The sequence below is a fragment of the Patagioenas fasciata genome, chromosome 8 (assembly GCF_037038585.1).
Source record: "Patagioenas fasciata isolate bPatFas1 chromosome 8, bPatFas1.hap1, whole genome shotgun sequence".
Classification (NCBI taxonomy): domain Eukaryota; kingdom Metazoa; phylum Chordata; class Aves; order Columbiformes; family Columbidae; genus Patagioenas; species Patagioenas fasciata.
The window spans coordinates 16,996,446-17,010,893 of record NC_092527.1 but is presented as its reverse complement, the minus strand read 5'-3'; the positions used below and the strand labels follow the sequence as shown (position 1 = coordinate 17,010,893).

Here is a 14,448-nt window from a genome sequence, read left to right as displayed (position 1 = left end):
CTCCCAGCACCACTGCCTGTCCCCGTCCTGCCCAGCAGACACATGCCGGGCAGATCCCTGGTCTCTGATGGGGACCTGCGCAGCCATTCCTACAAAATACCATTTCAAATTTCTGTTGTCTCGCCATACACTCTGCCCTTCTTCCCCGCCCCCCCCCCCCCCATACCAGCCAAGTTTTGTAAATATTTCATGGACTTCCTACATGTATTCCTGCACTAAAATCATGCTAACAATAGAAACCATTATTTGCCTCCACTGTTACGCTACATCCTGCACAAGGTCATTCTGTTTTTTCTTCCTTAGTATCTTTGCTCCCAAAGGGAAAATGCATTAATGTCAAGGAGAAAACAGCTGCCTTGCAAGCAGCCACAAGAACAAGAAAATGGTGCATTAATTACAAGCACTGATAATGCCAGCCCGAACAGTATTAAAAGTTGAAAAGCAAATTTGGATCAAAGTAATAAATAATAATAATGCTTTTCAATCTTTAACATCTGGAACCTACAAACTTACTTCATCCATTATGTTTATTGTTATTGTAAAAGAAAAAAGACTTAAATAAAGCTGTTGATGTGTTTGTCAGCTGCTCAGAAGGCATCAAATAGTTCATCATGATGATGGGTTGACAAAATATTGCACTGAATTACGGAGAGAAAAAGGCAAAGAACATATTCTTAGCATTAACCAAGACTAATTTATGTGTTAGAACAAAAGGATCACAAAAGCTCTTTACCTTTTGTTATCATCATTACAACCCAACAACAATCCCAACAGATTTTTTTAGGGGCTAAAAGTAAAATATAACAGAATGAACTGAAAGTGAAACAAAGAATTGTACAAGGTTCCCTGAACTGTGATTATGTCAATTTAGTGGAGCATATTTTTCATGAACTATAAAACATATCATGACTCCCATAAAACAAAACTTTTAGTGAACATAAGTAATGCTCTGACAATGCCTCTGTCATAGCATAGAGGCTCTGCTTAGTCTGAATTGGTTAAAAGGGCTTACACTTCTACACTTATTTCTACACTAAGTGGATGTAAACCAGGAGTTGAGACATCTGTGGGCATGAGTGCTCACTTTTGCTAAACCCTCATTATTTTGACGGACTCTGGCAAATAAGGCAGTCAACCCTTTAAGCAAAGCTAATATTTATTTATTTATTTAATTAATTAATTAATTAATTAATTATTTTTTAAGAGTTAAGCATTTAGAAAGCCTTCAATACATATTTTATGATTTCATATTATATTGCTACCAGGATCCCTCTCATTGGTTCCAAAAACTGTGTTCAAAATAAGACAGCACTAAATGTGTATGACCAGGGGAAGGGACTGACATGAACTGGAAAATACCTTGCATCCAGGGCTAAATAAATTGGTCATCTTCAAGTTCCATACTTCAAATACACTTTATTTCATGATTGGGGGATTGTATTAGCTTACATATATACAGAAAAAGAATAAATGAATTTCAAATTAAGTTTGAACAAACTAATCTCTTTCTGGTATCAAAAATTCCTTTAACTCAAGACCCGGTAACATAAGACCATCTGCACAATGTTCCCTTGGGCACCAGTTTACATATGTAAATTTAATTCTAGATTTTGAATTTCCTCTGAATTAACTGTGATAAATCTCTATGTTCTTTCATGCAGATTCATTAAGTATTGGAAGACTTGAAATCACTTAAGATCAAGGACCCCCACTTCACCTATAAACCATACATATCAGTTCAGATATTGTCAGAAACTATAACAGTAATTTCCCCTGGTGGATGCAGAGCTAAGGGGCTCAGCAAGGTCTGTTACATGAACAAAATGTACCAGAATCCATTGAAATAACTTAAAAAAACCCCATCTCTGCTCAGTGTTTTCCATTAACAGGCGTGATAGAAAACATTTTATGAAAGAGGTGAGAATTCTTGTTCCCATTGCTCAGATGCTAATGGCAAGATGGCGATGTGCTGCCGTCAGCAGCAGGAACACAGCCAGGCTATTAAGTGGTGTAGCTGACAGGATTACTTACATTTTGCAGCTGGACTCGGCTTTGTGCCATACACTCTGACTTTGCCATCATGCTGGAAGCATTTAGGCTGTAGGTTTTCCTATTCTGTGTTTCTTTCAGCTGTTCATGAATTTGCTTTGTTTGTTTCCTGCAGAGAAAAATAAAATTCATGTAAGAAAGTGCTAGTTTTATCTGCTACTAAAGCCATGATATTTTTATAGCCATGGTTCCACTTGTTCAAAACTTCACCGAGTTAGATTAATCAGCTGAGCTAATTTGCTAGTACCTAATATTTCAATGCAGTGGTCATTTTCTGGCAATGCTTAAGAAAGGAAAAAAGAGCTCTTCTGTTTAAAATATCTTCTATTCTCAAATTACTCTAATAACATGCTAGTTGTTTTAGTGCAGCATTTTGTAAGATCATCTATTACATACTTAACAATAGCTTGCAAGTAGGCCTAAATATTAAAAAAAGCATTTTGCTCTGATTTGGAACGAAGATGTTTTGGGTAAATACAGCAGGCATTAGTCCCTGATGGCTATAAAAAGTGTCAAAGAATCAAAGATTTCCGCTAGCTGATTAGACTTCAAATATAATCCAGCATCTTGTATAGACCAGCTTTTGTTTAAATGCTTAAACCTGGAAAAAAAAAATCAGTACAGTATCTGAGGCTGTGTTTTTGATGTATTATACTATGATCCACTATGTCAGAGCTAGGAATACTACTAGATGAATCACTTGCAATATTCAGGAGATAATCACACCATTAATAAAAGCTTTCTGTTTCTGCCACACTATATTAATCAACTGAGTTTTAAAGTTCTGTACATGATTGAGGACATGAAGCGGCAAACTTTATTTTGAATATATTTTTTTAATCTTCTGCAAACAGATATCTTGGCTGGGCAAAAACTGTTAGCAAAATATATTTAAGGTCTTTTATCAGTCTTCATTCTTTTGATGAGCTACATTGTCTGAGACTATCACTTTTAAATGATCATGAGAAATAATTCCACAATACTGTTTTAATTCCTTCCCTCCTTCTCTTCTTCCTTTTTCTCCCCAGCAGATGCATCTCCAGCAGAGAACATATGAAGGCCCTGGAAACTGCCCAGCAAGGTCAAGGCCTCACCAGCAGCACTTTGTTATGCCACCAGCAGCTTTTGGACAGCAACTGATACAGAGCCAGATTTCAGAAGGAAGTGATTTCAGGAAAGTGTCAGTGAGAAATAAAGGAAATATAGTCTTTCTATACTAAAACTTGAAATTTTAGCAAAGAAGCTACAGCAACATTTTGAAAACCTTTTGATGAATTCGCTGCTGAAAACCTTGTGACACTATCAAGTTTGATAGCATCTTACTTGACTCAGGCCAATGGATTTGATACCAACTAAAGTATAAAAGTCATTTTAACTTCTTCCAGTGGAGTCTGTGTCTAGTGCAAGACAGTGACTTAAGTGGTCAAGGGAGGCAACTGTGAGAAAGGAGAAGCTCCCTCAATATGAAAGAAAGCAGTGAGAAGTATCACGATTCAGCTATTCAATTTTAATAATATGGGTTTTGCTGAATTAAAATAAATATATGAGATTTCCTCTGCCTTTGGGTCCATTAGTTATGACTCAGCACTGCACAATTTAAGCATTTGCTTAATTTCAAGAAAGCTGTAAGCACCTGCATAGAAGTAGGTATTTGTTATTACACATTTCCTGAATATGGGTCATAAACTATAATAAATCTTGGACTCTGTAAATATCTCTCATGCTTTCTATTTACATCCTATTTTGAAACAGTATGACAAATGAAAAAGTATGAATTTACGTTGTAAGCATATTACAAATAGGAGTAGCATATCTTGAGCGTAGTCAGGAGCTCATAATTAGTAAGATTTATTAATATGAGTAAGTGAGGAATCAATTTCTCAAGCACAAAAACTTATTAAACTTGCAAAATTCTTCCTTAGCCAAAACAACTTGTAAAGTTAGTATCAGAATAATCTGACTAGATATATAATCTGAGGTATTATAGTCCCAATTTAAATGAATTACTCAGTTGATTCTGAAACATCTCTTTTAAAAATATTTTTTGATATCTACTCATTTTTGAAACCAATGAAACTAAATAATTTAACATGTAAAATGTCAAAATGAACTCTTTAGTTTCTCATGAAATTCATAAAACAAACTCTAGAGTTTGTATGAATAATTATTTTCTGAACAGCTAAATTGCATACACTGAGGAAATAATCATATATATGTATGTATGCCCTATTGGAAAGACAGCCACTTGCATGTTTGTCACCATAATGGTTATGGAACATTCAGCCTTTTTAGTAACTGTTTTTGAGTGGAGACTTCATATAAAGTCTAAACGATGACAGTGAAACAGGATCACAGCATCAGACTTTGGGAATCTCTCCTATACGTAAAATGTTACTAGAATTTAATCAGGAAAATAACAACAGAAATTGCAAGTTCTTCAAACTCTAATCTGGATTGATTTAGAAAACTTGTGTTTAGAGTTGTTTCTACATCTATCAACACACGTAAGTAAACTGGAATATTCAGTTTAACTGCTGCAATCTTTAACACTAAAATTGAGATTCCTGAAGGTAATTTACTGAGAGAAACAATCTAATAATTAATTTTATTTTATGTTCATGCAATCTAACATTAATATTAGGTTTGTGCATATTCATTTTGCCAAACTATTGGATGCACAGTTATAAAATTAGAAACTATTAATAATTCAAACTTACTCACTGATTAATATGTTTATTTTATAATTTTTGTTTTCAAAACAAGTGGGCCTTATGTGTTCGACTTCAAAGATGCTTGGCAATAAATTGTTACTTCAACCAGAAATAAAGGCACTAGTCATTTATAAAAGTCAGCCATAAAGAGCAGCATATTACTGTACTCTCCCTCTGTTGATAACACTTAGAATACTTTCTCGATTACCTTGAAAGGAATAATTGGAAGGGCACAGGGTTTCATTATAATTCTAAATTTCCTCAGATTGAATTTATTTTAAAGAAGGACTTTTAATTTAATGGTGCATAGGGAAGTGTGTATTCCTGGCAGCAGGTATTAAACAATTGCCAGATGAACAAAGTCAGGGTCAGTGTCTTCATGGAAACCTTTTTCTTAAAGGGTGCACCATTCAGAGTTTTTGTAGCAGTTAGCAACATTTTATATTTTTGATACATCAAATTAAATTCAAGAATTATCCCCCATGCAGAAGGAATGCTTTGATAACTCTTAAGCATGATCTGCCTGAAGAAGAGGCTCCTGAAAATCTGCTCCCTAAAAACTAACATCATAAGGGTTGAGGTACTTTATATTTATTGTTTTTTACACCCTTAAGACACTGGCTGATGTCACAGTTATGATATTGTTTTATGTGGCCTCTATGCAACTCAGTCTAGACACTTATTTAATTTTTAGACAGTTCACCAGATGGAGTCACAGCCAGGGAGTTAGGGACTGATTAGTGTTTTACCATTACTGTTTCATATATTTGATAAGATCTTGACTGAACTGGAGGTGCTCATTTTCTCATTACTTTTCAAACTTCAGTTCCCAGGATGTGGCATAAGCAAACTTCAGCTCTTCCCAGTAAATCTTAACTATCATATTTATAATGCAGCAAAAGAACCAAATCCAACACCCCCGCCTCTTGCTGAGATATGAAGAAGTATTGTCCTGTGCGTTCATCTTTGAAGCGTTATTTCTACTCATTATTTTTAGACACAGCTCTCCCCACCACCTCATCAAAGTCTTGATATTCTGACGGCTGTTCCAACACAGCTCTCCACCACTCCCTACGGCAGTGGAAAACCAAGAGGGGTACAGCTGAATAACAGAGGGGCATTTTATTCACACTGTGCTCAGTTGTTACCCCATTCTGCCTTTTCTGTATATCTCCTCATCAGAAAAAAACCCAAGCCTTTCCAGATGGAAGAGGAACACCTTGTTCTCTCTTTCTTCTGCAGATCTAAAAAGCATAATGACATTTCTAATGTAGTGGCAAAATGGCTGTCTCTGCTCAAAATTTATACTACAACCAAGGAGCTTGCAGAGAGGAACTGTCCTGCCACAGCATCCTCCCAGCTGGCATCACTGTCGTACTCCAGGTCAAAAGAAAAATTAAACAAAATTCCACTTTATAAGAGGTAGGAGTGTTTAGATGAAAGATGAATCAACTCAAATCTTCCCTCAAATCATACATAATCTACCCCTGAAGTTTGAGGGGAAGAGAAGGGGGAAAAAGGCCTGGTGACTTTTCAGATTTCCTTTTTTTTTTTTTTCCTGATAGAAATGTCTGTCTTTTTATTAAAAGAAAAAAAAAAGAAAAAAAAAAAGTAGTCCTCATCAGATTTTCTAACCATTAAAATAAATTCTAAAAAGGGGAACTCAAATAAGCTTCCAGACTTTTAAATAGGACAAACCTCCACATTTTTGATGCTCAGCCACTGTGACCAACCTCACGCAGGTACTATTTATATTGATATGTGTTCTCTCATTAGCTCCAGCTGGAACAAGAATGAGGGATGACAACCATACAGAACATATTTATAGATACGGTGGCACTGACAAGCACATCATGTAATTGCTATGAAGTTTTTGCAACTCAAATTACACACATAACAATAAATATTATAAACTAATGTATAAACTAATGTTCAGATGGGAAGATAAATAACAGAGCGGAAAGTATTTCCCTTGAAAATAATTTAGTACAGATGATTCCACCATACTTGGATAGTTCAATGTGCTTGTGCATTTCAGATACTCATTATGCAACTACATCAGCAGTTTACAACTATTAGCTACAGGTTACAGATATCTGCAGTGAACTTGTATCTTCCTGCATTTCGAACTTTACATTTTTTCTCAGCATATAGAAACAAAAGGGACACTCAGGGATTTGAAACAAAATGTAAAAAGGAGACAGTATCTCTAAACTTTTCAAAAGATGTCAGTTATTATTGCACTGATAGTAAAAGAGACACAAAATTATTATTGTCAAAAAATAACTGTAAAGGACACAATCTCTTGTTTCCTGAGATCAAAAAATAGGAACATGAACACATATGACTCCTCTTTACTTTTTTTTTCTTTTTTTTTTGGACTTAACGTAGGCTTGAGGAACTGTTCTAACCTGTCCAGAGAAGATAAGAACAGCTTCAAAAGGAGGGGGAAGACTGAAGATTTGTAAAGCTGTAAAAAGGACAGAAGCTAAGTAACAAACATGCTAGTTGAAGGCTCTTACTTTGTTTTGAAGTAGAACGCTGCACAAAGCATGCCCACTACGACTAGGCCAAAGACGATACAGGAAATGGACAGCACCTGGCGCTGGTACACTTCTTCACTCTCTGTGAACAGCAAAAGTGAGAATTATGAAAGCATCAGAAGACAATACTTGCAAAAAGTGGATTTCAATAAATCATGGTTGCACCAATGATGGACAGATATTGGAGATTTGGAGGTCTGGGTAGGCCAATTCCTCAATAGAATGGATGCTTCTCTGAATCTCTCATCTAAATAAGGTTTAGAGAGTTGTGGCCTCCTGGGAGAATTTTAGATAATGGTTCCAATACAGACAGAGATACATAATAAGAAAAATTAGGATAGTTCAGTACTTTCTCTGCTCTACATATTTTTCAGCTCTTTTAGAAAGCTTCTACTGTCAATAGGATAAAGAGCTCTACAACCATGGAGTTCTGGCTTCAGGAAAGACCCATCAGAACTCTCACAAGGCCTCACAACATTCAGAGTTCTTGTTTAACTACCAAAAAAAGGTAAGTTGCTTTTGACTTAATGGTAATTACAATCCTTGACTCCCATGTATTCCCCTGTATTTGAAGCTTATGTACAACATACCACAGTAAGAAAATAAGCTCAATCTGCTTAAATGGAACCCAATGACTACTATGCTACAATGCACCAGATATTGCTTTTGTGGGAGTCCATTTTTAAAATTAAATTTATTTAATAAATCTCATAATTTTCTAATTGATTTTAAACCAGGAACAGAATGGAAATTAAAAAAAAAAAGGCAAAAAACTAAGAAAAGAAGACAAAACACTCATTCATGACTGCAGACAAGCTGATAGGCAACTGCAGTTTTTCACACACTGAATTCATCAACAGCTCCTTAAGTGTTATATTTTATTTTTATTACTTGAACTACTTCTCTAGTCTAGGGTGCTAACATGCTAAACAGATTGTAAATTTTTAAGATCAGTTTCTCCAAACATGCAACATGCAAACCAATATTTTCATTCATATATTTTAGATAGAAAACCAACATGTAGGGTTATCAAAGCACAGTACAAGCACTGTACACCAATAAATCTACATTTCCATTCTAGGTTGGAGATCTTCAGTGCAACCCTCCCACCAATATGAATACCAGACTCATATGTCAAGTACATGACAGTAACTCCAACTTCCATACTCATAAGTCTCAGGTTCATAACTCTATTGTTCATACTGTATGACAACATCAAGGTGAATCTAGGCAAATATTGAAAAAAAATCTACACCTAACTGGAACTTCAGTCAAATACTATCTGGTATTATAACGACTGAAGACTATGTACAGTATCCTAATCAGTACTAATTGTTGATTTATCAAGAATATCACATCACAATGCTGTTACTAAACTTTTGGAATCTTAAATACAGTCATTTTTCTCTTATAAAAGTCCCAGTCCCTTTTCATAATGTATTTCAAATATAAGTAACAAATCTTTATTTCTTAATTCCTTCTTTACTTGCTCAAAGAACACCACAGTGACTCAGAAGCCACTTCTAAGATGCAATATGTTCTCAGTTCCTGTTTACTTCCCCCCCCTCATTTAATTTTTAAATTTTAATAGTTATACTTTTAAAATATTGTCTTAAAAATAAAAAGAAGCAAATACAGTAACTTACGCTTTTTTTTACATGTCTAAAGTATATCTGGATAAGCTGTAATTCAATAAGAAATCCAAATAACATTCCAGTAAAACTGATTCCAGTAGAGCTTTAGGCCCGTTCCTCATTGGCATATACAAAATTTGGATCTGCGCAGTAAATCCCCATTGGGAATGAAGTAAATGTTTGGGGTTTTAATTTCTCATTTTTTGTTCGGTTGGTTTGTTTGTTTTTACTAGTCTGTGTAAACACAATTATTCACCTTCCATTTCCTCTACAGTACACAAAGGACTAATATTACAAAGGACTAGTCTTACCAAGTTTGAATTCTTATGTTGAGAAGGATCACACTGCAAATAGTTAAAGACTTGTTCAGTTCTGCAGTTGTTAATCTATTCTGACTGAATACCACTTTCAGTATCTACTGCCTAAAACCACAACTAAACCACACATATTTATGAACTGTCATTTCACTCAACTTTTGCATATACTTTTAAAAAATCTATTCAAAGAAATTGATTTAAGTAATCATAGAATCAAACAGGCTTAATTCTGCTTTTTCAACCTAAGTCCTTATTATTTTTTTCTTTTTTAGAAATTTTGAGTTTAATGCAGTTATGGTCCTTTGTCAGTCCTGAATAGCTATCACTATAATGTTAAAGATACTTTAGAATATGGCTTACCAAGATAAAAGCACTTCAGAGTCTGGACAATATTATCTTGCTTGAACAACTATGTGAAGATTTAAGTCTTTTGTGTAGTCACATTAATCCCTGTCACTAGCTTTCAACACATAGCGAACAATGCTTTCTTTCCTTTTTCTTTATTTTGCACAGTGGCTATTTAAAGAACTACTTATTGATCAACCTCATTTCTTAAACGCCTTTGTTCATTTTATATCCTTTAAATCTTTATTTATGTATTGGACTCCACAATTTTTTGTATCCAACATCTTAAAATATAATCAGTTAAGCATTTTTCCATTATCTAATATTTCACATTGGCCTTTTTTAAAACAAACAAAAAAAAAAGAACAAACAAACCAACCTTCTTACTGATAAAAATGTAATCTGTCTCTCTCTGCAAACTCTGAAGGTCCCCCTCATTATTGCTTTGATTTATCCTCTCTATTGCTCTAAACATGTACACCACAGCTGAGATCCTCTCCAGCCAAGGTGGACTGAATAGGGCCTTTAAATAAAGCAGAAGGCTATAGCTAAGTACTGCAAAGCACTTTTGCTCTCACAGAACAAAAAGGTGTAGAAAATAAATGCATAGAAAGAGAGTAGATCTGAAAGTTCCTTCTCCTTAGTTGATGATGCGCTTCAACTTGTGCATACATGTATTTACATACTGCAACAAACTTCACAAGGTAATCTAAGGTGTGACTGAAATTATGATAAATCTCTTTTTATTCACTTATATTCATATATTCCTTGTGAAGTAAATCACCTCAGTTACATTCTATTGAAATAAATGCTCCAGGGAGAGGATTCCTCATTTAATGAGCAGCTAAGAAAATATTTCTGCTAAAAAGGAAAACATAAACTGTCATGGATATTCCTGGATAATCCTGCTGAGGAGTTAAGACTACAGAACACAAATTCCTCCAAGCATCCAAATTATATGAAATACGTAACCTACACCAACAGAAATACAATCACTGACCACAGTGATGAAAAATAAAACAATACACTGTTTAGATGCAGACTATTTTGTTTAAAAAAAAATAAAATATGGAAATAAAAATCTTCCCAGAACATAAAAGACAAGACAAACTCACATGGGACATGAAGGCCAAGTTCCCATGGACAAGTCCCTATCCACTGTGTGCTCTGTTACATCTAGCCTGTTTTTATAGTACTGATTCTTTCTTATTTTCATTCCTGCTACAAAACTGTTTCTCTCCTTTCACCTCTGTCACATCACTCCATGGCTTCTCATGCCTTAGCTGTTCCTTTTCTAAGTTTATCTCACACATTTGCTGCCTACCATTATGAAACACAAAATGACTATTGGTGACATGTAGAAGCAAATTTTCTTCTAGGACTCACTTCATAGTCATATTTCATCTGCACATTACTAAAAAAAAAAAAATTATATGCCATATTACAGGTACTAGGGTTTTGAGGATTTTGTCTCTTAAAGGCTGTCATCTTCCTGCTTTATGTATGTAGAAAGACCCACTGAAGTATACATATAAGTTTTTAGAGGATTAAAAAGTCTAGAATAGGCATATTTTTCTCACAATTGGCAGTTCTAAAGGGTATGGTAGTTCTATTGTGCAAATAAGCTGAAACTTGCCTCTTCTTTGTGATTTTGTTATAAAAGGAAGAACGCTGGTATAAGGTCCCTGAGAAACAATCACATACGTTTCTAGCCATATTACCGAGAAAAAATAATTTCGTTAATTAATACAGATTATGTTAGGCTTTGTTAGCAACTAAATCCACAACATCATTACCAGCCATAATCACTGGATCTTCTAGTTCTATTGCATATTTTCTGAACTCAATGAAACAACTTTGAAAGGTATTTCAAAGAAGAACAGCGTTGTGCATGTGGCCTCAGCAAAATGATAACAGAACAAAAATAGTAGCTTTCCCCCTTGTGGTGCTTATTTCAATGGCTTTTGAATAAAATCTCAATATGGTCACAAGCATCACAGAGAATAATTATTGAATATTCAAACTGAGCCAACTGGGGGATAACAACATTACCATATGAATGCATTACTTAAGCTTTGCTCTATAAAAAACCAACCAACAAAAAGAAAAAAAAACACACAAAAAACCTCCACCACCACCAAAAAACCCCCAATGACAAATAAATGTGCAGAATAATTTTTCTGCTCAAGTTTTTACTCCCAGCCCTAAAAACACCACAAACCTGAACAGCATTCAGTATTCCCTTACCTTCCTCACTCCCGTCCCCATAATGGACTTGCTCTGTATTGCTGCAAGTAGCAACATGCTACAGAATAAATGTGGAAAAATGCAGTATTTTGTCATTGGTATGCATGATGAACAATTGCTTTCTACATACTTCCTCCCATTTATAAATGCCAATGAAAATAATTCTATGACTTATTTTTCACCAGGAAACTTGCACTCTTAATGAGTCATATTGTATTTGTGTGTCCTGCAGAGCCAGAACCTCCATACTGAGGTGTACCTCAGTAGAATCATTTGCCCCTTACAGTTTGTTGATGTCCTGCATCCTCAAAGTCCCATTTACAATAACAGAGAAGGCTTATATGGAAACTCCATACACAATATCAAGATTTCCAATAAAATATGCATTCCTGTAAGGTAAAAGGGAAGAGAGTAGTTAAAACATATTTTTCAATATACTTAGATTTATGTGGGACAAGCACTGAACTATATAAGGAATCCTAAATTTAATTCAAGAAGAGAAGAAAAAAAGTCTACATGTTCCACAAAATCTGTGATTTGCCTCAGCATCAGACTTTGAACTCTCCCAAGAGGTTTCTCTATTCTTTCACTAGCAAAAACCTACTGTACAGACTTGCTGCCATAGGCTGTAGCTTGTGCTGAGGCAGAACAATTTAACAGTTGAAATGCTACAAGCCACAGTTCACAAATTTCTTATTTGACCTTAAGTAAGTCAAGATCCTTGTTCTTTCTGTAACCGTGAGAATACTATTGCCTCTTCCATTCCAGTGAGTATCATGAAAAAATTTAATATAAACATATTAACCTCTAAAGAAATGAAGTCTATACAAACATATAGAGTAGCCTGCCCCAGATAATTCTGTTCCAACATGTTTAAGAGCATATGCATTACTTCACATAAAATACAATGTTTTATTCTAATTCTCAGTTACCTTTATTAGACACTGAGTTCTATTCCTTCAACTTTTATCTGTCTGGGTAGAATTCCCCTTTTGAAAAGGCTTCAGAATGCTTGGGTTTACAAATTCGGAGTGGAAGTTTGTACCTACTATTGTTTACAGAAAGGGCAGAGTCAAGGTTAATTGCATGAATTCACTTTTCAAACTGGAACCACAGCGAACTGACTTCTGCTGGCAAAAGTTCATAAAGCATTTCATTGTTTCGATAGTGATTCTCTCTTGGGAAGAACTGTTCAATGATTCTGATTGTAACTAAGATTAACAAAATTCATTTTCTTGTACTTATAGAACATCTACAGTAGAAGTATCTTAATGAAAGCAAAGTGAAATAGATGTAGTCCATTATATATTATAATTGCATGATATTACACATTCTTTGACTGTAGGTATTTAACACTAGTGAGATCATTTTCTGGGTACACAGAGGCAGAAAAGGGATGATTATTCAACCTGTTTGACTGATGTATTTTGAGTACTTGATTCTATAATATTAATGTTGCATTAGCACTAGTTTTGCAGGGAACATCATAATGAAGCAATGAATTAAATATAAAGCTAAAGACTCATCATGAAAAGAGATGCAAAGGTATGTTCTTCAACCCGGAGCTCTCAACCAGCTCTTTTAGGTTGGTGAGTGAAAGATGAAATCTCATTCAAATAATTAATGAACCAAAATCTCCTGAAAACTTATTTCTATCAAACCGATCCATTAAAAAAAACTCAAAGAAAGGAAAGGAAAAGGGAAAGGGAAAGGATAAAAAAAAAGAAAATAAGGGAAAGGAGAGGGAGAGGGGAATGCAAACAGTGGAGAGTTATAAAAAAACCAACCAAACAAAAAACAACCAAAACCAACAACAACAAAAACCCCCACAAAAAACAACCAAAAGAGGCTAACCTTATACAAGAATGTCTAGTGTTTTCTGTGGTTACAAAAGGACTGAAGATGACAATATTCTTAGTAAGTGCTACTTGTTATGAAGTCACAATTAGATACAGTTTTAAACAGCAACATTATAATTCTAAAGGTAAAATAATTTAAACTTTGGTTTCCTAAGAAACAATAATTTCCTTTTAGCTGCGTGGAACTTGTGAATTTGTGTCAGCTATAACAAGAACTCAAATCTGACAAACTTTCAAAGCCTTAGTTCAGCACATTCAATACAAGATATTTACTAAATCTTAGGCTTGAAATAACTCCACAGGCAGCTAAGGGATGAGAGATAGCCTTTTGCTTTTTAAGGAAAAGTCTGGTTACGAGTTTTTGTGTATTGACAACTTACAGGTAAGACAATCCAATGCTTTGGCAAACTTTACCTATTTTCATTCTATTTCTAAGATGGATAAGGTCAGTAATCTATAAACAAAATTCATTACTTTAGTCTCATCAGCCTCTGTGTGCATGTGCTAATTTTTCTTTGTGAAAGATTCAGTTTCAGAATTTATTATAGCAATTCTAAGTTTCTCTAAGACCTTCTGTTACCACAAAAATACGGACAGAAAGCTAACCTGTACTACATTATTATTATTATATACCAATAAGAATAAAAGTAGATATTAACCTTGTTTTTATCATATTCATTTTTGAGACAACCTGACTATAAATATTTTAACTTGAATTTGCTAAGTTTAAGACAAAGAAAAAT

At 34.5% G+C, this 14,448-nt stretch overlaps 1 protein-coding gene across 3 annotated transcripts in view; it reads right to left on the bottom strand.

Annotated features, from left to right (window-relative positions):
* Nucleotides 1-14,448, bottom strand: part of NRG3 (neuregulin 3) — a 395,896-nt gene that overhangs the window by 23,049 nt on the left and 358,399 nt on the right. For all 3 annotated transcript variants that reach the window (XM_065843806.2, XM_071811759.1, XM_065843805.2), the window contains 2 exons: nucleotides 7,283-7,385; nucleotides 2,032-2,158 (listed from right to left, as the gene is read on the bottom strand). In XM_065843806.2, coding sequence (XP_065699878.1) covers nucleotides 2,032-2,158; nucleotides 7,283-7,385 — 230 coding nt within the window. The remainder of the gene's footprint in view (nucleotides 1-2,031; nucleotides 2,159-7,282; nucleotides 7,386-14,448) is intronic.